Below are 27,809 nucleotides of genomic sequence, written 5' to 3' on the forward strand. Positions count from 1 at the left end.
TGTTATTTTATTTTTGTTTTCAATTGAGACCAGATGCGTTTTTACGCACGTCTCCAGCCCTCACAGTCTGCACGTTTTTTACGCACACTGGATATTTGACTCCTCGGTTGGATGTCAAACGTCAGAGAGAAGTTATTCTATAGGAAATGGCTGAGTGTCCTTCATAACGGGCTCTTGAGGGGGGCAGCTTGTTTCTCGTCGGAACAAGAAATGACAAACCCCCACTGATGGATTCAGCGGGATCTGCTTAGATTACTCCTCTTTGTGAAAGTACTGTAGTTTTTTCGTCATTAAAGACGGATTTACTTGAAAAACATCGACTTCTTTTGAATATTTCTGTCATTCAGAGAGCATGGCTTTGTCTTACCTCTACGCGCTGTGCGTGTGGGTGAGTTTAGTGTGCGCTTCCCTCGGAACTGGGTTCATCTATCACTTTCCAGGCATCAGCCTGCAGCGACCGCGCATCAAGTCGGAACAGAGCCGAACCACGGGTCCACCAGGTTCTGGATCCCGGAACCAACTCAGGTACACTTTTTATTTACACTTTCTGCAAACTCTGTTGGTGTTGAGTGGAGCATTTTTTTATCGCACTGGTTACTTCCAGTTGCTTTTGATCTCTTTCATTGTGCATCGCAGGAACTGGTGCCAGCACACCGTCTCCAGGACTGTTCCATGTAAAGTGCACAACGGGACCGAAACCTCCGTGCAGAGAGTGTTGGGCTGCAGATGGCCGGGACCATGTGCCAAAGTCATCAGGTACCCTCCGAGTCCTCACTGGTCTGCCCCCTTCAGCTCCCAGTGCTGCTGGTTTCCTGTTTACAGTCAGTTAGGGAAATGAAGCAGGGCTCCTTTAGTGATCAAAACACCCTGAAACTGTCATGAATCATTTGCACCCATTCTGAGATTGAAAGGGTTGATCTTAGCAGAGCTAATGCTGTGTTGTGTATAAACAAAGCTAAATCTAAAACAGATCTTTGTCACTTTGATCACATCTGTGCATTTAAGTTTGTGCACATCTGGAATTTCCCTAAAATATAGCAGTTTTTCCCCTTTGTTCTTCCAGCTACAGGACTGTCATCAAGCCATTATTCAAGATCACCTACAAACAGATCACCTCACTGGAGTGGAGATGCTGTCCTGGGTTTGTGGGAGATGAGTGTCATGAAGGTGAGTTGATCTTTTCCTTTTTTGGGACAATTAAGCTCATTTTCCTTAACAGGTTTTGTTTGTCGTAGCAGCAGTGGACAGCTTTTCCACCATTAGAGCCCTTTTTTTCATTTGATGGTGTCGGTATGGAGAGCTCACTATCACACTAGTGAAGAAATTCTGTGAGGATCTTAGTTTTGTAGGTTTTTAACCTTTCTGGAAGATGCCTCTTCTTCTGCGTCATCTTCTCTCTCACTTTTATCCCTCTTTTACAACACAGTCAGTTTCCTTGCCTCCTTGAATATCATCATGGCTAAAACTTCCCAAAAAAGGAAGGAACAAAATATATTTAAGGGGCAGCATCCTGAGGGACGGCTTGTAAAGTAGCTGGTTTCTCGGCACTGGGCAGCGCTGCTCCATGAATCCCACAGACCGCAGACTCTGAGCTGAAAACAGACTCGGAGGGTCGAGCCACAACGGTCAGCGTGAGGAAAATGAGCCGGAGTTGTGGCAGGAGATTCAAGGCAGGGCTGCTTTCCTTGCATGTTTTAAACATCACAGGGACTTGTAAAGAGGCTGAGTGTGTTGCTGACTGACATTATTTAAAATCCACGCTTGTATGAACTGTTCCTATTAAAATGATTCAGCTGGCCTGGTGGCTTTTTACAGACATCTACTGACCCATTCAGACGAGTTTTGCTTATTGGTCATATTTACCGCTCTGCTCCGTTTTCCAGAATTCTTCATTTGGAGGAAGGGATTTACCACGGAAACACATTCTAAGTCTAATAAAATAAGCACAGACACGAACACACAGCTGCAGCCATAGGATGTAATAACGCAGCTGTGTTGTTGGTTGTGTAATACCAAAGGAGGTGTGTGAAGAAGTAATCAGCTGTTTATCTTATGCCATTTGGTCTAAAGAGCATGAAGGAATGGTCTCCATATGAGACGAAGGGCCAGGCTGATGGGTGGAGGCAGGACGTCAGAGCAGATAGGAACCAGGTGAGGAGAAGTGTCAAATGATTCTGTCCCACAAGGTTCGAGCAGATGTAGAACGTCCAGACGGCTGCATTCAGAGGACACTTCCCCACATCAGGGTTCTTTGCAGCAAGGCTATTTAAAAACACATTTAATTAGTTAATAATAAGCTTCCAGAATGTTTTTGAAGACCTTTTTTAAACAAAAAGTTCAAATTTGTCCAGATGTAGTGACTTTTTTTAAATCCCAGTGGTACGTTCACTCTGTGGTTCAAATTATTCAAGTTTTTCCCGATGTTAATTGATCCATTTCAGAGAGATTTTAATGCATTTAAGTTCCTTGTGGCTCCAATGGGCCTTAAACGCGTTGCTCTTAAAGTGATCTCTGTTGATCAACCGTTTGCTCCTGGGAGGCTAAAAACGTTCTTGAATTTCCTCCAGCTGTACATAATCTGTTTGACCGGTGGTAACCTTTTTCCATCCTGATAAGCATCAGGCTGCTCAGAAATCTCATTTGTTCTTGCCGTAGTACGTTTCCACACACGTAGTGAAGCTTGTTTTTAGACATATTCCTTATCTTTAAATAACACAGGCCTCTAACTCACACCAGATTGTCATCCTGCTAAAAATGCAGCAATTCCACCTTTAAACTAGCTGCTTTAGGTTGTTTGGTTTTCATAATCATATAACAATGCAATGTTTTTGTTATTTATGCAAATGTCTTTTATTGCCTACATTTATGCAGTGGCACCCCCAACAGGTTGCCAGGGGGGGCCATGGCTACTCCTAGAAAATTTCTGACCACCCCAGGAAAGACCCCCTGATGTTAACAAATCCTGTTTGTGTTTGAATAAGCCATAAAGTCATCCTCTTTAATCGAGACACAAATGTAAAACCCCATAACATATATATAATTAATGAGTAAATAAATAAATTAATTGTAATACAAAAAATATACAGGTTGCTGCTGCTCATCTTTTTCAAAACAAAAGTACGAACCTCTGTAGATTTAGTGAAGCTGGCAACATGCATTAAACTCTTCTAAAAGTCTTGAAAAATAAATCTCAAAATAATTATTTATTTTCTATTCTAATTTTCAGAAATGTTTGCGTTTCTCAGATTTGAGGTAAATGTGTTGGATGCATATTGTTTTAGAATGAAAGAGAATGAAGGAGCAATGCAACGAGTTACCACAAGGTTACCGTTTTTGGTGAGCCACCCCAAAATCTTTTCTGGGCCCTTCATGAAAAATTTCTGGGGGCGCCACTGCTTTTAAGTGGAGTTTTTAGGTCATTTATTTGCAGAAATATTTTTTTTTATATGTTGTAAGACTTCACCAATTTCCTAACACCAGTGTAATTGCTTCACTCTACCCCCTTCCCAAACTGGTTTCCATCTTCTTGTTTTTGTTTAACAGACAGATATAAAACATGCCATCAATCTCCTAGTAAATGCAAACACCTCCAGTCATCCAGTTCCCTTCAGCATGTGCGGTTTTTGGCTGATAGCACATTTCTGAGTGTGTGTTTGTGCATTTATTTGGGGTCTTTATGTTACTTTTCCAAGACCGAACATGCAGCCCTCTGTAGCAGAAAACCTCTGCCGCAGGGCATGGATCCAGATATTTTATCAGCTAAAGAGAGGACAGCCTTGCAGTGAAGATGACATCACCTCTGGTTTTAGTTTGATGGGGTTCTGGCCTCGCTTCAGAGGTCCCAGAGGCCCCTCGGAGACGTGGAGACGTTGTGAGAGCCGAGAGTGTGTAAGCTGAGAGGGTGTCTCTCACCTCTGAAAAGTCTCCTATTTAATCTTGAATCATTTTCTTCAAGAAGGTCAGATGCTTGTTAACATCAAGATCTCTGCAGCACATAATGGAGATTATTGTTTTGGTCCACAGTCATTCAATAATAGAGATTTAAACAATTCATGCTTGTAAGTTCTTTGAAGAACTTGTAACCTGAGCAACACTGAGACAGAAAAGGTCCTAAAATAGCTGGAATCTGCTGAAGTTCAAGTGAAGCTGTTATCTTGCTGGTATGTTTACATATTATGTTTATTTATTTGGCAGACGCTTTTTTCCCAAGCGCTGCATGGTGGCGCAGTTGTTAGCACTGTTGCATCGCAGCACGAAGGTTGCAGGTTCGAAACTCGGCTGCGGCCTTTCTACGTGGAGTTGTGTGTTTCTCCCCATGCATGCGCGGATTTCCTTCGGGTACTCCGGTTTCCCCCACAGATCACAACATGCCCTATAGGTTATAAATTGTAAGTAGCTTTGGATAAAAGCGTCTGCTAAATAAATAAACATAAACATAAAGCGACGTACATTTTTTAACCTGTAGGGCATGTTGTGATCTGTGGGGGCAAACCGGAGTACCTGGAGGAAACCCACACATGGGGAGAACGTTCAACTCCACGCAGAAAGGCCACAGCCGAGTTTCGAACCTGCAACCTTATTGCTGCGAGGCAACAGTGGTAACAACTGCGGCTCAATGCAGCCCATTTATGTTTATTTACACAAAATTTAATGTTTAACACCACAAATAGCATTTTTAGAAGCTAGTTTTAGCGGTACAGCTGGAATATCACTTTTTCTGTCAGAATAACCATGTAGGTGGTGCAGTTGGTAACACTATTGCTTAGGGGCAAGAAGGGTTGCCAGTTTGAATCCCATGTGTGGACTTTCTGCACTAAGATGGCATGTTTCTCCCAATGTATGCATGTATTTTCTCCAGGCATTCTGTAGATTTTACTCAAAGATTAAAAAAAAGCAAAATAGGCTAGTTGGAGACTCTAAACTGTCCCTCGGTGTGAGTGAGTGTGTGACCATAGGCGGAGATCCCAGGGGGGATGGGGGGGACGCGTCCCCCCCTCACACAAAGTTGTCCCCCCCACAAAAGATATTGTAAATGTTTAAATGCTATCAGTAAACCTGTATTTTCTTCTAAAACCACAACGTAAAAGTTAGTCTGCAAATACAAAATAATGTGTTTTTAACTGTTGAAAAATTATAGTCCACCCCCCCCCAATTCCTCAAGTTGGTACGGTCGGTCCACACGCACTGTTTCCAACGGGCGGGGCTGCCGGTTCTGCGTTCTGCCTCGCTCACAGCTTCACAGCAGCCCGCAGGCTCACAGGAGCCGGGAATCAAAAAACCAGCAGTTTCCAGCAGTAAGTCATTTATCACACACCATCACAGTAAAAAAAAAAAAGTTGTCACTTCATGTTCTCTGGTCGTTCCAGGATTATTCCGTTATTGTTAATCCATCCACTAAGGTAACCAAAAGTTCCTTTTTCCAGACACGTACGCTTTCACGGTCTGCCCCTGGAATCTGCGGAGCATTTATAGATCGACGAAAATGTCCGCATTTCATCCTATTTAGCAGATGAATATGGTAGAATCAAAACTAACTGGTCCGATGTATGGAATACCACAGCGTTTAACCGCTCTTATCACGTCTTCCCCAGGCTCTGCAGTTGTTCACAATATGTCAAAGTGCAGGTGCACCGTGCAGCTTAGGGATGAACTGGTTGCAGCAAATGTGTGGTGGAGGCACGTTACTCAAAGCTCTCAGTGTAAAAACATAGAGCCAAAGATCCCGTTGGCCACACAGACCCAAAAACACTATGAAAACTGAGAAAAGTGAGAGATCGATTAAACTGAAAGGTAAACTACAGAGTATGTATATGTTTAGTGTATTTGTAAAGTAAATGTTTTTAATTTTTATTATTAAAATGAAACAAATATTTCAAGAACATATTTTTAGATTTTGTGTATCTTTTCGTTCAGTCGGACTTAGATAAAGTTATTAAATATTACAGTTATTCTCTAATAGCATACAAACATTTCTATGATTTATTAAAGAGATTTCAGTCATTCTGATACTTGACTTGTGAAAGCTGATTTGAAGTTTGTTATTTTTTCTAGCCATAATTAGAAGGAACATTTGAAATATATTAAAATCAATATGGAACTATTTGGATAGTAGCTTTCATGTTATGTGATTTAATAAAATTTTAATTTGACATTTATGTTCTCTCTCTTTGTTGTGAAAAAGTTAGATTTGTTTTAGTACTTAAAATTAATGCTTTGCATCCGTCCACACGTGTAGCTGTTAGTCAGATAGTCATTTCAGGACATGTTGCTTCAACTATTAACGATCTACTTTTAAATCTTCATTCTGAATTGCTTATTCCGTTTTAGGCCACAGTCTTGTTATTGAAATGAAAACAAAAAGAAAGGATGCTTATGGAGATGTACAAAATTGGCAAGATATTATTGTTGATCAAAATCCTCCAGCTCCGTTCTAATGACAATATCCCGTCTGTGTGTGTGTTGCTGTCCAACTGTCAGCAGACCAGGTCAGTTGAAATGGCAGAGAAACGAAAAACGGCAGACATCAGGTCGTATTTTAATGCTCCAGAACGTCAAGTAAGTAGAAACTTGCATTTTGATAAAGACTTCTATAAGAAAGAAATGAAATGCCTATGAAATTGTTTCTAAATGGTTTCATTAGGCAAAGTCCAGTCACTTGAGCACAGGCAGCCAGAGCCTGTCAGACACAGGCACAGAGTCTCAGGTCAGTCTCTTATAAGGACATACAGTGTTGTATGTAGAGAGCATTTTTTTTCATGTCCCCCCCAAAAATTACGCTCTGAAGTTTTGCTGTTTATTGTCCCCCCCCAAAATTGAAATGGGATTTCCGCCCTTGTGTGTGACTGCAGTTTGTCCCTGTGTCCAAGGTGTACCCCTCATCTCACCCAATGATTGCAGTAGATAAGGGATGGATGGAAAAACCACACAAAGCCAAAATTAGGTCATTGAGAAGTTGTTTCACAGCCTAAAAATCTGTGTTTTGGAGTATTAGTTTGACATAGTGGTTGATTTTACAAAATGTAGATTTTCTTGTACAATTCATTTGAATGTTCTTAAACATTTCCACTGACTTTTATTAATCTTAAGTGAAATCTCAAAATTCACACACCTGATGACTTCCGTAACATCCTGGTGCTGCTCTCAGAGGCCGGATGGTTGTGTTTTTAATGGAAAACAGGTTTTCTCTGGAGATGCACACGCTATGCTAACACCTCGATGCATTTGTATTGTCGACGGTTGGGTCTGTGCTGGCTGCGCCGCGTGCATCTCTCAGGTTCTACATTTTACTTTCAGCATAGCTGCGCTAACACGTGACGGCATGGAACACATTTAGGAGAGAAATGTGTTTGTAATTTCCTCGTTCTCCCCACCACCTCACCAGCCTCGTCACAGTTGCACCCCGGCACCATACCTGCACAAATGATCACATTAGCTTGGGATTGTGTGTGTGTGTGTGTGTGTGTGTGCGCGCGCACGTCTGTAGAGGAACATAATCTAAAAAGAATCAGTGCTAGGACCTCCCCTGATGAAAACAGTGACTTTTGATCTAATGGATAAACATACTTTAAATGTTTTAAATCCACACAGGACAGTTTTCATGCAAGTTTATCAAATTATGTTTTATTCAGAAGCCAAAATCTAGCTGAAGTTTTAGGATGTCAAATGTGTTAATATGGACATTTTTTCACTATTTCATTTCTTTAAACAGTTAAGAAAGAAGCAAGGGGAAATCTGCTGGAAGGATTATCTCTTTATTACTCAAACATACCTTTGAGTTTTCCATTTCGTCCTCCTCTCATCCCCATTAAGACTCCTGGTTATTTTGCCATGGCGCTCTTTATCTCCTCGTTGCTCTCCACTCATCTTGCTTTCTTTAGATCTCCTGCTCATTGAAATAAAGTGATATAACAGAACCATGTCCCACATGTGCTCCTCTGGACCTCAGCTATATGACTGATGTCTCGGTTACATCCCCGTTTGGGCTCAAATATGGGTCAGAGGGTGTCCTTTGACCTGCATGGAGCTATTGGATATCTGGGCTAGATCCTGATTTGCCTTATGGAGGATGCCCTTTTCACATGTCTAGGTGAAGAACATTTCTAGAATTTGCAAGGCATTCCGCTGAATGAAAGTAAGGAACAAACTGGAATAATTAAATAACAAAATTATGAGTCTTACCACATAAAAAAAGGACCCTGTTGAGGCAGAAAGGCTCAGTAATCCCCTTTGGAAGCAATGGGAAGATGAAAAACTGGGAATTTGTGTTTAGACTGCTTCAAAGGATGGATGAGTTTTGAGCCTTGATTCTTTGTACGTTGAAGAAGTTCCCATTCATTTATGAAACATTTGTTGTGTCTAAACCTCTCAGCCAGTAAATAAACTCCTCAGAAGATTTGTTTCTTTCTGTTCTAAAGTTTCTTGTTTTCAGATATCCACAATAACAGCTCACAGCTGGTGTGAAGAGAACTATCCTCAGATTTTCTAATATTTTAAAAAGAACCAGAACATTTAGTTGGTGTACTTTGTAAATATATTGTTTGTTTATTTGAGAAAATGTCTAAAATTACATCTAGACTAAGAGCTAGTAAATCATATTCAGATATCTGAAGCCGTTTTGGTCCTGTTTGATTGCTTTAGGAGCTCAAAAACAGTTCAGACCTTTTAACGTTAAAGGAGCAATATGTAAAAATAGTCTAATGTCTGAAAAAGAGTTTCTTCTCAGTGGGCTGGTGTATTGTCCGTTTTTCTCCTTAAAAAGGTAAATAAAAGGGAAGTTACCGTTTACAATCAGTGAACCCATGAGGTTGCAGAGTCTCCGGCAAGCTAACACAACAGCGTCGGCATTTGTAATTCAACACCGGGAGGCAAAAAGCTCTAGAGTTGTACCAGTAAACAGGAGCGACCCAGACATTCTCTTTTTACCCCTAAGAAGCCACCGATGAAGCTGGCTAGAGGCTAATGTTGAGCTAACAACGCTAACAGAGAATTAGAAGCAAATAGTCAGCTCTAAAAACATTTAAAGCTACTTTTTCATAACAACTCAACATTACAGTATACACTATATGTGTTAAGTGAATAATGAGTCAATTGTGTTGTTTTACTTCCTTTAATGAGTCATTTCAAACTATAACAGCAAGATGGCAAACAACCACACTTCCTCTAATCCCGAAGAAATATTATTGTAATAAGTGTAGTAGGTGTTCCCTACCGTAAAACACCCAACAGTGCTAACACTAGATAAGACAATGTATTTATCTACTTTGTCACAGCCCTCTCCTCATTCTGCTCTTATTCCACCTTTCCCGGGGTCCACTCATCCCTATTTCCTATTCATTTTTTCTCTCCCTTTCCTTACATTTCTTCACAATTTTTATTTCTTCTCATTTTAAACATATTTTTAATAATTTTTAGAAATTTTTTTACATTTTTATATTTTTTGTTTTTATGAAGCGCCTCGTGATTTTTATCTTGAGAGGCGCTACAAAAAAGATTGTTTTCTTTCGTTTTTAATTATCTTAATGACTCGTCTTTGCTTGTCATCTAGAATCTTCTGGCACTAATCCGTAACTGGCAACGGCCACGAAACTCATGGGAATGGCAATGAAAAAGTAACATTTTACGTTGAAAAATAGTTAAATTTGATCACAGGTTGTCATTCTTACATATTGCATCTTTAAAAAGAAAAAAAAACATCTATTATGTTTAGAGTGATTTTTTTTGAATTACAGATCAGTTCTGAGCTAGTTACAAACCAACGTCCATGTAAACACAACCTTATAAACCTTTACTTTGCCATTAATGTGCTTTATTATGAAGCTAACTTTTTATTTTTATTTAGCTAACTTCATAATTTACCCCATTTAAATTTACCTGGCATCCAGTGTTTGGAGCATCGGTATATAAATATATGGACAATGGGTTTCCACAGGCTCCAATAATACGTTTTTGGGCTAAAATGGGAGTTGGCCACCACCGCCATTTTGACCGTGTCACAGGTTCCGTCAAGCCCAGACAATTCCACAAAAGGGAAGAGAGGTGGAGCTGAGGGTGGGGCTGTAACCCCAAAATTCCACTACCTCTGCTCCGGTCCGCCCCCGCCCTCCGCAGCCGCTCGCTTCCGAACTCAATTTTTACTGCTACCCGCTTTACAACGGCTCCGTTCCGGTGCGGAGACCTGAGGTGGGCAAACAAGCATGCGCGGGATTTTCGAGATCTTGCGATACAGTCCGAGCAATAAACGCGGAAGTTAGATCCAAACCCCCGTTGTGTGAGAGAAGCATCGAAATGAACTGTTTAATCTGCCCATCATTTGTGTTGAGAGATCAGCAGTGTTTGGATCAACAAAGTGTGACTACTTTGATAGTGGAAACTGTATTTATGGCTTACTTTTGTGCATTTAAACTTCAGCCGCCACTGATAGTTGTTAAAAGTTGTTAAACCTGTGCATATGAAACAAAAAACGCCTTTTGTTTATCGATGTATTGTGAAAAACGGAAGTTGTGCTCGCTCCTTTTCCTGTTGGGCGTTTGTAATTTCTGTCCATTTACTGCGGAGGTGCTCCGGCGTCCGGCAAAAATAGGATCGATTCTATTTTTGCCGGACGCCGGAACAGAGGGCGACGCACGGCGCCGCACTGCCGGAGCACGGCCGCAGTAGTGGAATTGCTCTGATTGACTACAAAGGGACCGATTTTGCTCCGGCGTTCGTGTCGGAGCAGAGCGCAGCGGAGCGGAGGTAGTGTAATTTGGGGGTAAGGCTGGGATCAACTGACGACACCCGGTCGAACTAGCTACAAGCTAACCTGAAGCTAACCCAAAGCTAATGCGGAGGTGGGAGCTAAGCTAACGGAGGTAGCAACCTACCTACAACTGGAGTTAACTGTGCACAACACCAGAGCTTCTGAGTCAGAGATACGCTGGGCTGACCGATGGGTAAAACCGGGTGGAACACAGAGGTCTCCCGAAAGCTGCTGAAAGCCGGCAGCCCGCGCAGCAGACAGAAGCCGCAATCAGACAGAGATACGCCGGGCTGCGGGGAGGGGAGAAGAGCTCCACAAGCCGATAGTCGGAACCCAGCTCCACCAACATGTTATATTTCAACCCATTTTCTAAAGTGCAGCATTATGTTAAATGCACTGGGTTTTACCCTATTACATTTAAATCTCATGGTTAAACAGTACATGTTAAAATCCAAGCTCAGCTCGGCAGTGACCTAAAATACATAAATATAATTTTACTTACCGAAAAAAATGAAGTGGAGACTCCTTGGACGCTCTAGTAGTGCAATTAATGACACAGCAAGTCATTTTGTCCAACAATTGCACAAATAATATCCAAAAAAGAATACACAAACACAGAGACTCAAAATCCCGGAGCAGTTTCCAAGCCAGGCCGAGGCTCTACTGAGGCCTTTCCACGGAGCTAGCTCTGTAGTCACGTGAGTCTGATGCTCATTAATTATACAAAATTTTAGGCTTTTAATACACTTAAACAGAAGAGTGAGAAAAAAATTCACCCCCCTCAGAGTTGTCATGAGAGTAAACTAGATCATTTAAACAAAAAACATGTTTTGGTACCAGGCTGTAAACATGTTTATTTCTGCTGTGAAATTGGTATTTTTAACATGGGAGTCAATGAGGATTTGCTCGCTTCTGACACCAGCCCCTAGTGGATGAGGGTGGAACTGCAATTTTTGGTACTTCCGGGTTGGGCTCAATTTTTGAGCTGCAATGTGGGAGCTTGGTTTGGAGGCATGAAGGTTGAATTAGCTCCACAATAGCTAAAGATTGTGGGGATGCTCATGGACGTAGTTTTGACTTTAGAATTGAAAGGCACACAACCAAAATCAGGACCCTGGGGATGGGGGGATCTTCACGGTAAGTATACAAAAAATGTGTAAAACTGCAGCCTAGAGGCTCTTTTGATATAGCGTAATATTGTTTTGGGATGATAAAAAGTGCAGGGGACAAAAATTGACTTTGGAAAAAGTCCATGGGGATGCTCATAAGTAGGAATCAACCAATCAGAAGAGAGGAAAGACTTAAGAAGAAGCCGTTTAAACCATGTTTGATGAGTGAAGCTATAAAATGAAGTCACATAATAAGTCATCCTCTCATTTTATTGAACATAACTGGAAAACCGTTAGAGCATTAGGAATGGAGCTCATGTTTCATCCAATCTTTTCCAGAAAATTCACACAACGTCATCTCATAGCAGCACCATGACTGTATGTCTGTGCACTGGTGAGTCCATCCATCTGTAGCTGGGATTGACATGTAGATAACATTTCATCATGCTTAGATGGCTCATGGATGATAGGGATCATGGTGGTGGCATTACAGAAAGACGGGGTGTATTCTTAGCCTGGAATCGATTCAGCGTGTTGTTTTATTGTTGCAATAAGTCCTGTTGTGTGAAGATCACTCAGCCTTACAGTGTGCTCAGCTCTATTATGCTGTCATGCTCTTTTCTTGCTATAAAGAGTCCCAGTTAATAGAATGATGTGTGGTCTGGCAGCTTTCATCACAGCTAAAATCCTAAATGCTCCCACTGTCTATCATAGTTTTTTTAAAAAAAGAAAGCTTCATTCAGCCTCCTCCACCAGCCGCTGCGGTCAGAGTGGTCAGGTGATTTAGCGAGTGAGTTTGTGGCAGGACAAATGTGTGTGAGTGTGTGTGTGTGTGTGCCAGCTGTTCATGCCAGCAATAGCTGACCACTTGTTGGCTAAGGCAGACACACAACAGGCTTTTGGAACATAGCCAGCTCTATAAGGCTTTCTGGGATTGCACACACACACACACACACACACACACACACACACACACACACACACACACACACACACACACACACACACACACACACACACACACACACACACACACACACACACACACACACACACACACACACACTTGGCACACAACCTCCTGTTTATCCTAACGATGTGACAGCAACTCAGAAGATGACCCAAGAGGATGTTTCATTGCATCGAAGCAGAGGCAGAACAAACATGTCGTATTAGGAAGGACCGTCCCCAGCTGTGTGCGTCATGGTTTGTGTTGTGGTTGAGGTGGTGAACATGTCTGCATGCGTGCAAAAAAGAAACCGAGAAAAGAGCGGGGTTTCTTTGATTTAACTCAAAGTAGAAAATGCATCAGACCAGACCAGAGTCTGACCTAAATGTTTCCCAAGAATCCTGTGCTGTCTTGTAAATCACACGTTATTTGAATGGATGGCTTGTTAATCTGTTTTATTTTTATATTTTGCAGTTTCCTGAGATAGAAAAAATTCCTTCTTTTGTTTTCTTTGATGTTTAAACAAAACTTTATCTCCGAAAAGCGCTTTTCCATGATGGATCAGAGGAGTCCACATGCCATGGATTTTGTTGCCAGATTCAACAGTTAAGCTAATTGTGTTTCCATGAATCAATCATCCAGTAGTTTGATATTTTTATTAATGGTATTTAATGTCATTAAAATGTGCTGTTATTATATCCAATTCGAGTATTTTCAAGAAGGAAATTATTGACCTCTGCACCATTTTGAAGGAATTCAGTCAAATCAAATAGGTTGTAGCCTGTGAATACTGGCAAAACTGCTAAGATACACACATTCTTCTATGTCACTGAAGCAGAAAGCCTCTCTGCTTTTTTCTATTTGTTTGGTTTCCCACTAGAAACAATATGATTGGGAGTCTTTCCCATGAGCCCTGAACAAAATAACCCTTTCTGATGTTGCGATGGTGCAATTATGGATCCAAACAGACTCTGTAGTTGTGGGATTGTTCCAAACAGCTCAGGCACATCACAAGTTTGGTTTTCTAATCAAACTAGATTAAAGTGTATCCGAAACCAAAATCCTGCCCATCGTCTTTAGAAAAAAAGCTTTCTGCTTTGATTCACATCAGTGATGGTGGGGCTTTTTCTTGTGTGTGTTAAGACAAAATGAGAACCCCATATTTTTATATTCATAGATTAGTGAAGTTAGCTAATCATAACTGGAGAATGAAGCTAATGGCTAAGTCTGAATGGTACTTGTCCAGAAATCGTTGTGAATTTAGAACAAAGTTAGCCTGCATTTGGATTTCAAAGTCTTATTGAGTAAATAAACAAAATTGGAGTTTACTGGTGTTTAAAGCTTTAACAGACATGTGGATGTTTACAAGACTTCCTGTTTAATAGGCTCAGAAGCTTTATCTTTCTTTAAAAACCTGAACAAAATTACTAATTAGCAACAGACTAGCAATGTAAACATGTGTTATAGAATCATTTCTGTTTTCTATTATATGTATAAACCTCTAAAATGATGTTACTATCTCAAACTGATATGTGACTTCTTCATTGGTTGCTGTAGGCTTAGGTTTTACTTTATGGTTAGCGTTAGCTTGTTTATGTAAGCTTAAAATCATTAAATGATGAAATAAAGCTAATAAATGTGTATGTTTTTTGAAAAAAAAGCAAAAACAAAAATAATTTGATCTTTTACTCAGTCTTCATCAACACATTGGCAAAAGAACACATAGAGTTTCTGACTAGAGACATAAATGGATTAGACACAGCATGTCCACCATCATGCGAGTGGAACTCAAAACTAGCCTGTGTCTTTTCTGTATATAATGACCAGTTTGACCACTTTTGATTTGGCATTTTATATCCAGGTAATCCATTTTAGTGTTTCAGTTAAATTTGATTTATTCTTTTTTTCTTCATTAGAAACTTTTTAGGCTAATATTTTCTTATTCCTCATTTAATTATTGAATTTTTGTTGGTTAATGAATCAACCTGATTGATACGAATAAAGACTGAAGAAATTATTTTGTCATTATAGGATTTATTTCAGGAGGTTCTCATTTTTCCCACACTGCAAGTCAGAAAGGCTCCTTTTTTTAATCTGTCAAATAGGTTAATTCATTGTTGGTTAAGAGAAATTCCTTGCTCTGTTCTGGCTAATTTTACTTGTCACATTACTTCATAGCCTAAAATAGTTATTCATTCTTACTTTAATCCCATATTTGACTCGGCTATCTGAGATTTTCCACATCAATAAGGCAGCAACACTGAGTCCTCCACTCGCTCATGTAACCCGATTAGATAACAGTGAGTTTTGGAGCATCTGGCCTAAAAGAGACTGAAATCTGAATAAAAGCTGGCAAACATGAAGGCCAGTAAAACAAACAGGGTGTCGATTTAAAGTAATTAGAGAAAAAGCTTGTGACCACATGACGTTTTGATAGAATAATGACTGCACAGTTGTTACAGACGTGAACACAAATGTAAAGAATTTCACGGCCAGCAGCTGTTAATGAGTTTTACTCAGTTCCACAAAATTTCATCCTGATGCTTGTGAGAAAGGAGAAAAAAAAAAGTTAAAAACCAAAGTCTTTATCATCCGGGAAGCATGAATATTGGTCTGCTTTGCAGCAGTTCTCAGGCTGGTCCTATCAGCGTTTTACCGACTCTAGTGCACCGCTAGTTTGGCTAAAGTTTGAACATCAACACATCATCACTGCTGGAATGCCTCTCAGATTTATGTGCTGTGTTACAGACAGAGTGTCAGAGGGTGGAGACTTCCTCTGGGCTGATGATAAATAGATGTGGAGGAGATAGAAGTAAATCATCACTTCAGCTGTCACACTGTGGAGCGCAGGATCGCCCGCGGTCCGGCTAATCTTTATCGTCCTCTCTCTGTCACAAAGGAAACCTCAGGGTTCTCAGCCACAACAAGCCCCTCATGTGGGGTCATTTCAGCCTTTTGGTTTGATGAATCCATAAAAATGTGTTTTAGATTGAACTTATGATGGTTGTCTGTGGCTGCGCTCCAGGATGAGATGTTGAAACAAAGTATGGAGAAAATACATCCACATTAGACTTCACATTCGTGATGGTGTGGACACTCAAATGTGGCACAAAAACATCCCACGTCCCATTTGAGTGGGACAGAAACCTCAGGACGGGACTGATTATGGTGCTCTGAGACAGACCGGAGCTGTTAGGGTCATTTTCGTTGTTTCTTTAGTTATTTATGAGCGCCATTTGTTGGTTGATCTGGGCATCCTTGCTATGACCACAGTGTGGGTGGGTCCCATCTGTGGGACTGACAGCTGACATTCCTCACTTCCTGTGAGCCGGAGGATGGTTAGATTTAGAGGAAATGTGAGGTTTTTCTGTGAAGAAGTTATAATAAAGCTCTTGGGTTACAGCTCAAGGATGGAACTGCTGTAGAGATAGAGTATGTGTGTGTGTGTGTGTGTGTGTGTGTGTGTGTGTGTGTGTGTGTGTGTGTGTGTGTGTGTGTGTGTGTGTGTGTGTGTGTGGTTTCGTCATGTGTTTTGAAAGCTGGAAATCCAAACTCATAGAAGATTAAAATAAAAAAGATTGCGGTGAACAAGATCAATAAAAAAGCACAAAAATATTTTGCAGTTGTTAGAAGGAGGGGAAAAAAGATCTAGAACCTTCAGTCAAATTCATCAGTCAAAATATTCAAATCCAAAATTCACATCTTATCTCCCATTTTCAATAATTCTCATAAGCCTTGCACCGTGTGCACAAACATGTGGTCAGTCCTGCAGAACACTATCATGAATGTGCGGCAGTCTTTGGCTAATTTTCTTACTGGTCTCTGCAGAAGGCACCTGTTTGTAAATTACACCTGCCCTGTGCAAAATGTTTGTGACATGTTTAGGATTGGATAAGTAGGGAAGCGTAGAGTTGCCACCCACCCAAAATAAAATTAGAGCAATATCACGTTATTACACCTTAACTTTATTGTTCTAACAATATCATTTTCACGTTCTTACAATATAAATATCATGATCGTACAATATAATTTTTATATTGTTCAATCTAGATAAATATGTATATTGTACGAATGTGATATAAGAAAGTGATAATATATTGTACAAATGTTAAAGTTACATTTTTAAAACAATAACGTTACCATGTGATATTACTCTAATTTTATTTTGGGTGGCACCGCTATGCTTCCGTAGTTTCTCTTATTTTAGCTAGAATAAAAAAATTTTATATGGACATGAAAATAGAGAAACCTCCGACCATCTGTGCTGCCGAGGACAGCTTTTATGAGAAATCTAAGAATATTTTTGACAAGATTTAAGGAGGAATTCCTCATAAACTCTGACCTCCAGTTTTTATAGTTTGTGTGATGCTTGGCTTCTTAATGGAGACATCAGCTGATGTTGTCAGGATGAAAAAATAAAACAAATAATGGTGGGGAAAAAAATAAAACCTGAAACACAGCTAACTGAATGTTCTCTGTTGGTGCATCTTTGTTCCAGAATGTCTTAACTGCACCAGTTTCAACGACATGAACAGCAGGATAAACGCAATCGAGTCAAAGGTGAGGACACTAGACGTCTTTATGGATGTCTTTATGTCTGACAGACGTGTCTGACATCTGCTGCTCCCGTCTCAGATCAGACTGTTAGAGGAGGCCCGCTCGACCAGTCCGGGAGGCAGCACAATTCCAAAGGGATCCGCAGAAAATGAGGTGGACTCACCTCGACCCACTCCACCGCCGTACCTGCCACCAGGTTAGACAGATGAACGCCATTTTGATCAAAATCAGCTAACTTTATTTGGACAGATATCACATGAGCTAAACAAAGAAGGATGAACTTTTTTGAAACTTTATAAAAACTGAGTTATCTGCAAACAAACAAAGTAAAAGCTTTTCGCAAATGATGCAGAAACATTCTGTTTCTACCCGTAAATGTAGCTGCATTTTCCTTACAAAGTTTTCTTGGGTCCAAATAAAAAATTATGAATAAAGGATAAAGGACAGATATAATTGGTGATTATTTTCCAAAGGTACAGTTTAGATTAGAATTTCTAGATTTTATAGATTAACAATATTTGTGGATTTTGTATTTCAGAGATCTTTTTTCTACGTGACCTGTGTTTGTGAAAAGTGCTATATAAATACATTTCTTCTTCTTCTTCTAATTTGAAATAAACAAATTGCTCTTTTATTCTGCAGTACAAGGAGCCAGAGGTCCTCCAGGACCCATTGGACCTCCAGGACTTCCAGGTCCTCCAGGAACAACGGGCCTCCCAGGACCTGTTGGTAAAAAAAAACAATCATCAAGTCCAAAAATCACTTGTATCAGATGCTTTCATTTATTTACTTTTTTAAACGATTTTCACTCAGGGCCAAAAGGTGACAGAGGTGAACCAGGAGAAACTGGCCCTCCTGGTCCACCTGGTCCATCAGGACCGAACTCTGCTCCGATCCAAACGCGAGGTGACGTTTTCCACATGGATGGTCAGGGTAAGCTGTTTCAGATGCAGAGTCAGATTCTGATGCAGAAACACCCCAGATCCATCTCTCTGCTCCTCCCTGATGCTTGTCACCATGACAGGAATCAGTGAGGAGAATGACAGGTGCAGAAACTCCTTCTAGCTTGCATTAAAAACTTTATAGTCATGTAGATTTTTCCCCCGAGCATCACTGGCATAGATGTTCTGTAATTGTTCCAGTGTGTTCTGTTGCTGCTGAGCCACAATGAACCTCATTAAACACCACCACCAACAAAGGATGTTGTGTAAATCACTAGATGAGGTGTGGGAGCTTCAAAAAGGCAGAATCAAAGGGAAAATGTCTTTTACTGTGAGATTTATGATGTAGATGTTTTAATTTGCATGCTAAAATTAAATCACAGCCTTTTCACCATCTGTAACATCTCCATAAATGTCTTTTATCACACTCAGTGCCTGCTCGTGAACACAGGGAGGCAGTAGAGGTCCATCATTACCTCAGGCCTGCTGGCTCCGATTAGGCTTTTGGCAGCATCTGGTTTTCTGAGCCTGGGACTGTTTCTGCGGCTCTGGAGCTGTGTAGATCTGGGTCTGTGGGACCATGTAAGCGTAGGGGGGCCAACTGGCTGTAAATCAGACCTAATTTGTTAGCTGTCAGCACAACAATCTGCGTTTTTCTGCATGGGAGGGGAGACTGGCCAAGGCCTTAAGCCAAGAGCAGAGCTGGCTTTGAACAGAGGAGGAGATAGTCTGCCACTCATGTGGAGTTTCTGGGGGAGGCAGCCAGGCTTGAGGAGGCTGCAGCATTAGAAAATTAGTTCCAGAGGGAAATCTGCTCCTTCTAGAGCCCTTTTTTCCTGTGGACGGCAGCCATAATGTAACAGCGCTGTCTCAACACGAGGGGGGTCTAACTCCGAGCATATGTCAAGGAAGTGTGAGGTGGTTTCAGATTGAATTTATAAATGTGCTCAGAAATATCCTGCATGCTGAGAACAAGACAGAATTCCAACACTGGAGCACTTTAATTTTCAGACACAACAGCTGATCTAGTTGGTCCGCGTCACCCTGGATTCAGTCCAACCATCGTGCATCTGCATAGGTTTAAGCCGCCCGAGTCTCTGGTTGTCTCAGACTTTATGCCAACAAGTGTTTGAGATCAAAATAAAGAGTTTAAAGACGGATTTTTATCCTCAGCTCTGAATTGAAAGCAGCAGAATCGAGCCTTGCGGCTAATTGAGCTAGTCTGTAACGTTAAACAGACCTGTGGGCTGTTGGAGCAGAAATGTTTCCATTATGGTTTTTATTTCTTACTGCAGCTCAAGACTTCACAACTTAATGCACAGTGGAGATCACTTACAGATCGTGGTCACAGATGCACTTGTTTCTCGCTTTAGTTTACGTGCAACCATGACAACCTGAAGGAGACCTCAGCAGGTGAGGGGGCCAGTGAGTCTTTATTTTGCTCTTGAGAGATTAAACTCAGTTAATTAAATAAGCCTCACCAAAACCATGACAACACTCTTTGTGTTGGCCGTTTGTATCAGTTTGATCACATTCTATTGTAGGAAAACCTCCAAATATGATGTGGATCAAAAGAGAACAATAAATGAAAGTCCATGTGTGTGTCATCAGGTTACGCATTAGAAACGTCTCTCAGCCACTAACACATTTTAGCTCAGAACATCGCCGTTACAGCTACATTTGTGTTTTCTGAGATCATTTTTGGTGACCATTTTGAGTTAAGTTGACTCCAAAAGTTCACCAGACGTAGATGAACATCCAGTAAGGTGTTTCTGAGACAAATAAATGTTATTATCGCCCAAATTATAGTCAGTTAGCACATGCATGTTTAGTGCTGCAAAACAAGTTGTCATTTAGCGCTTTTTGTCAAATTTATCTGATAAACTGTGAAGTAATAAAAAAAGAATAAATCAACCCCAAAGGACTTTAGACGTCACACATCTGAGGTAGAAAATGTCAATGTCATAGATAAAATCTGAACATTTAGGTTGTCATTATTTATTATCATTATTATAAAGAGCCTTTTGATTGAATAAGCCTGAATAATTCAGCGTAGATGTTTTTGTGACATGTTACTAGTTGTGGATGTTTTATTACTATTCCTATCAGTTTAGTGATATTCTGTGAGTCACCTCAAACTATGTATGCTTACTAATTAATGAAAGATTTTTGTCATGTTCTGTGTCCCTCTGGTCCCCAGCCCCCTCCTGTGCTCACTCCAGGTTCTCCCCTTGTGTCTCATTGTGATCCCCAGCTCTATCTAGTTTTCCCTCATGTTTCCCTCTAGTCACTCCCTGGTAGTTCCTATTTGATTTTGTATTAGTCCTCCTCTAGTTATTAGTTGTTTATATTTGCCCTTAGTCTTTAGGTTTAGTTATTCAGTGTTTTATAGGTTAATGTTTATCGTCCCTTCTGCTTAGTTCTTTCCCCCTATTTAGGTTATTGATGGCACCTGTCTTCCCTCCAGATCTCACTCCTCACACTTGTCACCTGTTCCCGATTACCCCCCTCTGTGTTTAAAAACCCTGTCTTGTCCCCCTGTGTTTGTCGGTCCATTGTCTTTTGGCAGCGTTGTTTTTGTCCCCCTCTAGTTACAATAGATCCTGGCTCATGTGAGAGCTTTTGTTTTGTCTACAGAACTTTAGATTTTTGACCTCGTGTCCTATAGTCTTTATTTCAGTTCCCATCCTAATTAAAGGATTTTTTTTTATTTAAACGACCTCTCCTGCCTCGAGCTGTTGTGTTCTGCATTTTGGGTCCAATCCTCTGCTCGCACTGTGACAATCTTTTTGTTCAATTTTGCAATAATACCTAGCTGCAGACGTACCCCCCCCCCCCCCCCCGACAAAACACGCCCCCCCCTGTTGAGCTACCCCCGAGCTCAATAACGGCGGCCCTCCCAGCGAACAACACAATTGAAAGAAAATAAATAAAGAAATAGTAATAATGTAATTAAACAGACAGGACTCCAGGTTTAAATATGAATGTATGGATTTTTTTGGCCATCCCCAGTGAGATTATTTTTGTCTCTTGCATACACACTTCATGGCCATCCCCAGTGAGATTATAAAACACAGATACCACCAACAAATAATCAGTTGCCGGACAATAGGCACAACATACCTATGCTTACTGAAGTTAGCAGGTGAGTAATGTATGTGCAAGTGTTTATTTTAAATGCAATAAAATAAAATATCAGAAAAAGTAATTAGTGGTAATCGTTTTAATTAACCCCTTAAGCCCATTGGCCTCCATATTTGGGAGCATGCCTCCTACAGCAACAGTTAACTTTCAACCATTTGTTATTACAGGCACTAACAGTGGGTCTAAGTTCATACAAGTGAGTAGTTAATATTTATGTTACTAGTTATGATTTTTTATTGCTTCTTTACAGTGAGAAGCTGCTGATGTGTAATTTTTAGGCATATTTACATGTGCATATATGCATGTTAACAGGAATAAATGCTGGCCCTTTGACACAAAATGTATTGATTTAGAAATTACTAAAATATTTTGCATTAAGTATACGATTCACAAGACTAGTAAACTGATATTGACCATACACTAATCTGTAAAGAATATACTGTAAACACAAAAGCAGAAAAATTTGGCTTTAGAAAAAAAAGTTCTGACAAATGAAATGCCCAGCAACAGCTTTTATTGGCCTTACAAATACCTTCCAAAATAATAATAATAATAATAAATGTCCACACAATGCTACAGCCTCTTCAAAAATTCAGATGAGTCCAGAGCTTTTCTGAATTTCTCCGAGTATATGAGCAGCTCCATGGCATAGGACATCAGCTGCCTCTCACTAATGAGACAAAGATAAATAGCAATTAGTAAAAATGACATTTACACCTAGAGGCTGTCATAAACAATGTGAAAACAATACATATAGGCATTAGCACTGTTCTTGTGTTTGTAGAATACCTCCGGGCTACCACATTGCCGTCGTGAGTTTGCTGTTTTTTAGATGAGGAGTCATAAACGGTCAAATAAATAGCCTATTGTTACGTTTATTTTGGCCAAAAGGCTTGCATGTACTGTAGCCCATTAAAAATTATATTAAAAAAATGTGCGTCCATAACGTCTTCCCCCACTGCCAATAATGCTTAATTTTATATAAAAGTGTTTCAGAAAAAAATTACGAATGCGCTATCTATTAAACTATGTCTTAAACGTTCAAATTTCTAGTACAAAATCTTCGCAAGTTGTAAAAATATAAATCTGTCTTTACCTGAACCGTCATTTCCATCTCTTGCAACATGCATGCAAGTTCTCGTCTTCGTACATGCACGCGTTTCGTACATAGGGGCGTGTTTGGCCGGGGCTACGTCTGCAGCTACTCCAATTTTGTGTAATCCAATCAGGAAATGGAATAAAATTTCACTTGAGTGTAATCATTTGACTCCAAAGATGTACAATAAGAATTTTCAACATAATCAACTATAAAAATATTTGTTTCTCTGTGCATCATAAAAATGTTTACAGCTATGAAACATTATTTATATTCTTGAAAGTTGCAATAATGTCTGTGACGTTGTGCTTTGCCCAGAGGACCTGATCCGTCAAGTTCTTCCTGCTCCTCAGATGAGAGCTGGTCCCCCCGGTCCCGCTGGTCCGTCGGGTAAGAGCACGAGCTGCTTTCTGTCAAAGCTGGAAGAAAACAGCACCGCGTGGACAAAGTCAAAAATGAAGCATACAGTAAATGTGTTTTATGACATGCTGCATTATCTCATGCACATGTTGTGAGAGATTGCAGGATTTATTTTCACTAAACAAACATTTGACCCCAGAATGTGGAAAAAGAACAAAACTATTTGCTGCAAATCTGCAGCTGAAAGTAAATTTTTAGATTAAACCTTCACCAATGTTTTAGTGAGACAACCCAAAATATTAAAAGATTCAATATTTAATAAATATTTTATACAAAGATATTAAATATCTAATAAAAGATGATTGTTTAGTAGATAATGTACTCATTATTAAACCCTGAACAAATCCTCCTGGTATAAGATGGTCTTAATAATAATAATACATTTTATTTAAAAGTGCCTTTCAGGACACCCAAGGTCATTTGACAGGAAAAATACATTCAGTAAAATACATTAAAACAACAATAAAACACAATGAAGAAAAGAACGTAGAAAAAAACAATTCAAATAAAATCAGAGGTCATAGGCAGATTTGAGCAGGTGTGTCTTGAGTCTGGATTTGAAGAGGGTGAAGCTGTCAATATTTCTGATGTCTGGGGGGAGTGAGTTCCAGAGACGGGGAGCAGAGCGGCTGAAAGCTCTGCTCCCCATGCTAGTGAGACGGGCAGAAGGAGGAGTCTTGATGTTGATTATTTCTGGGCTTATCTGTGTTTTGGTCCTAAATCTGAACATAAATGTGTGTTTTTGTTGTTGTTTTTTTCTGTGTGTTTTGGTTCATGAATGACTCTGCAGGCGCCCCCGGAGCAAGAGGACCTGCAGGGACACCGGGTCTGCCAGGACAGGATGTGAGTCTCTGTTACTGTAATCATTCCCACATCGTTGTGTGACTGGCATCACACACACACACACACCTGTGCTTGTCTGACTCCAGGGCAGAGAGGGCCTCCCGGGCAGTCCTGGTCTTAAAGGAGATCCAGGGGAAAAGGTAAAGTTCTGCTTGTTATTGGATTATCAGGCTGGATGAGCACGTTTATCTTTTATTTTATTATTATATATATTTTATTTATTTATTTATTTATCTCAAACCATCGAAAACATGAAATTGCATATGCACTCCCCCATATTCCTGGTGCATACAAAAATTTTTTTTTTTTTTAAATGAGGAATACGATAAACATATGCTGTTGAATGAAACAATACAAAACATACAATAACATAAAACCATTTGAGAGGGAACTGGAAGAAGCAAAAGCTTATCTAGTCCAGCCCCAATTCAGTTAATAAATCACATTTGCTCACATTAACAAATTTGAAAGAAAAAAAACTTTTCTTTATGCAGGTCGTTCTATCTTCACCTTGCTAGTTGCTACATAAAAAGACAGTTACAAAACAATTGTTCACATGAATCTACAGAAAAAGAAAACAAAACCAATAAACAACAAAAACAAAATATTCCATTTGAAGCCAATTACCATTTTTATCACTTGCTATTTATGTATGAGTCAATTATAAGTTGTTTATACAACATTTTAAATGATCTAATGTTTTTACATAATTTTAAAGTCACATCAAGTTTGTTCCACAGTTTGATACCACATACAGATACACACATACTTTTCATAGTTGTTCGGTATAATGGAAAAATGAAGTTTTTAACGCCTCTCAATTCATAACCCTCTTCATGAGTTTTAAACATCCTTTGCAAATTACACGGCAGTACACCCATCATGGCCCTATACGGTACAAGGACAGTTTTAAATTGAATTAAGTCAAAAAATTTGAGTAATCTGGAATTATAGAATAATGGAGTTGTATGATCTCTATATCCAGAATTTATAATTATCCTTACCACTCTTTTTTGGAGAACACAAATCTTTAATAAATTAGATTTATAAGTATTGCCCCATACTTCGACACAATATGATAAGTATGGTAGAATCATAGTACAATAAAGTGTGTGTAGTGCTTTCTGTGGTAGAGAATATCTTGTTTTATTTATTATCCCAATGCTTCTGGCTAATTTAGAACACACATATTGTATGTATGGCTTCCAACAGAGCTTATGATCAATCAATATCCCCAAAAACTTAATTTCATACACTCTTTCAATGGCTATTTCATTAACAGTCAAATAGATTTCTTTATTACTTCTTTTATTTCCAAATAACATAAACTTTGTTTTGCTGACATGTAACGACAGTTTGTTTTTATCAGAATATTTTAGGGTTCTAAATGTTCCTCCTGAAATCTGAAACACTTTAAAGGTGAATGAGCTTTTCTTCAAAGTCTCAGCGTGACTAATCCACATTTCTCTCATCCAAGACCAGGCCTCTCTAATCAGGACAGCCATGTCTTTGCTCAGGTCTCCTCTGACTTTAAACACGATCCCTTTTTTATCAGTATAATTTAAGACTGGAGATCAGGTGCAGAGGCAGATTAGCCAGAGGGACAATGAATTAAAGCTTTTCAAATCATCCTGAGTTTTTCCTCGGTGCTTCTAGGGGCCTACAGGTGGAGCAGGCGAGCAGGGCTTACCTGTAAGTAGAAGGTGCACGAATGTGTAGCAGAATACTGACACAGCATTCACACAACCAGATTATTTCACTTACAGGGAGCACCGGGACCTAAAGGAGAGCCAGGAGTGGGTTTGACCGAGGTAGGAGACGTTACAGGTTTCTATTCTTCATTTTTAAAGAATGATCCTTAATGAAGAGGACGGTGTTGTTCAGGGTGAAGCCGTGCAGCAGCTCAGGGAGGCCCTAAAGATCCTGGCAGAGAGGGTTCTGATCCTGGAGCACATGATGGGCATTCATGGTGAGGAGAGGCAAACAGCGGGAGGAAAATGCACAAACAGCACATTAACGAATTGGAAGATGGACGATGATCAAAAATGATCAAATTCACTCGACATTTTCCTCTTTTTGTTTGTTTGTTTGAAACTCAATAAGATAACAAAACCATGATGCTGTGCTGTTAGTTGTACTCATCAACAAGTTAAAACAATAACCTCAGAACCAGGATGGCTTCATTCTGATGGATCTGACTTCATATGTGACGGTAGGTTTTTCTTCAGCAGAGGCCATGTTTCTGATTCAGGTTTTTGATGCTCTTTACACAGAGAACTCTGAGGGCTCAGGATTTGGCAGCATCTCTGACCCGTTGTTGTTTCCTGGCCTGAAGACGAAGCGCCGTCAGCCCGTCCAAACCCTCCCTCAGAACCCGCTGCTAAACCAGAGACAAAGACGGGTCCCACTTTAATGTTGTGGTGTCTTTTTTGTGTGTGTATCAGTTTGAAGAAGATCGTAACTCGCACACAACTGGACACTGACGTATTTGATCCTTGTACCTTTATTTGATGTTTGTTTACTTTGACACAAACCAGTGCTGTTGAGATGTTGAGCATCTCTTCCACATTAAAGGATTTCTTAATCTTTATCATCCTGTGCTGCTACACAACTGTACAATCACTTACAACTTGTTGCACAGAGAATGATCTCATATCTCACATTTCTCATAAAGAATGATGGAGGTTTTGGCGTCTCTCATCTGTCAGATGAGCAAATGAATCAGTTTTTTCTTGGCTAGGTTGCAAAGTTCCTGAAAGTTGGACAGAACGCGTTGTAGTTAACCTCCAGGCTCTTCTTGTGTTTCTGTCCAGTGTAGTTTTTGATTTTCTCTTCTTTTCGCTTCTCCCAGAATACCTGCCTAAAATAAAGTTAAGTGAAATCAAAAGCATCTGGAAAGACAGCACATCTGGAGAACTGAATGAAAAGTTGCCTAAGGAGTTGAATTTCAGCCTTAACTTGGCACAGCCCCGACGCACCTAGAAGCTGACAGGATTACGTTGATTTGTTTGCAAACAGCCTCTGAGATTTCTGTCTAAACAGATCTGATTACTGTACACGTCTCTGAGAGACCCAGCGGTTTGTTTCTGAATAAATCTTGTATGTTACAGTTTTTGTTTTCTCCTTTACAAGCTGCACATGTTACAGGCATTTTGGAGGAGACTGCAGCAAAGATCAATGGCGCTCCCATGTGTGTGCTAAACAAAACAGCTCGCTAATGCTAAGGGGGGGGGGGGGGGGGGGGGGACAACACTGCAAACATGTAACATTCTGATTAGTTTAAAAGATGTTTACATTAGTGTTGAGACAGGTTTTTCAAGAGTTTTAAATAAATATATGAACTTCACTGTACAGAATAACACATCTGGTAGAACTTACTGTGCACTTAAAGAGTAACTTAACCCCAAAATAATCTTTTTTTTGCTAATAAAATGTATAACTGGGTCTTTACAATTGCAATCTTTCAGTTTATGTGCACTTTTGACATGTTTGTGCATCTTGATTAAATCTAGAGTCTAGGTCTAAAAGCATCTTGGTGCTGCCCCCTGTGGGTTGGACTGTGGCTACTACAATTTAAATTTGTGGTTGACTGGAGCTGGTACAATTTCACATCATCAGTACAGTTTCCTCCCCCTCCCTCCCAGGATGGAAATTCCCCACAGTTGGCCACTTTCATAGCATTTTTCAAATCTTGACTAGGGGTGGAGTTACGTTTTCTGATGGTGTACAGTCCCTCTTTAACTCATTCGCTGCCAGCCGTTTCCTGATCAGTAAAGCCATTCGCTGCCAGCGTTTCTCACCGTTTTTACTGTTTTTTTAAGAGTCACAGAACGTTGCGCGCTAGGATGATGTCGACGCCAAAACAACCAAAACAAAGCGGAGACTCACCTCTTACATCAGCTTTATTTTCTCTTTCATAATCCCTTGTTGAATTGTGATCGGCAGAAGCTTTTCCGGTTTGCCCTCACTATTTTTTTTACAGCAGTGGCCCAAAACGATCTCCTAACACATG

General features: G+C 40.1%; 1 protein-coding gene across 1 annotated transcript; it reads left to right on the forward strand.

Moving 5' to 3' along the window:
* Nucleotides 1-173: 173 nt before the first annotated feature.
* On the forward strand, nt 174-26,424 carry col26a1 (collagen, type XXVI, alpha 1). Its single transcript, XM_015951410.3, has 14 exons — nt 174-525; nt 637-756; nt 1,064-1,167; nt 17,295-17,356; nt 17,432-17,549; nt 17,996-18,082; nt 18,167-18,286; nt 22,853-22,924; nt 23,745-23,797; nt 23,884-23,937; nt 25,454-25,489; nt 25,564-25,608; nt 25,682-25,766; nt 26,071-26,424. Exons 1-14 carry the CDS (start codon nt 353-355, stop codon nt 26,208-26,210), a joined length of 1,269 nt encoding a protein of 422 aa, XP_015806896.1. The 5' UTR covers nt 174-352; the 3' UTR covers nt 26,211-26,424.
* Nucleotides 26,425-27,809: the final 1,385 nt, after the last annotated feature.

The sequence above is a fragment of the Nothobranchius furzeri genome, chromosome 13 (assembly GCF_043380555.1).
Source record: "Nothobranchius furzeri strain GRZ-AD chromosome 13, NfurGRZ-RIMD1, whole genome shotgun sequence".
NCBI lineage: Eukaryota > Metazoa > Chordata > Actinopteri > Cyprinodontiformes > Nothobranchiidae > Nothobranchius > Nothobranchius furzeri.

Coding starts and splice junctions, on each gene's coding strand:
- col26a1 (XM_015951410.3), top strand. CDS start 353: ATGGCTTTGTCTTACCTCTACGCGCTGTGCGTGTGGGTGAGTTTAGTG. Junction 757..1,063: donor CCATGTGCCAAAGTCATCAG/GTACCCTCCGAG, acceptor TTGTTCTTCCAG/CTACAGGACTGTCATCAAGC. Junction 25,767..26,070: donor GCACATGATGGGCATTCATG/GTGAGGAGAGGC, acceptor CTCTTTACACAG/AGAACTCTGAGGGCTCAGGA.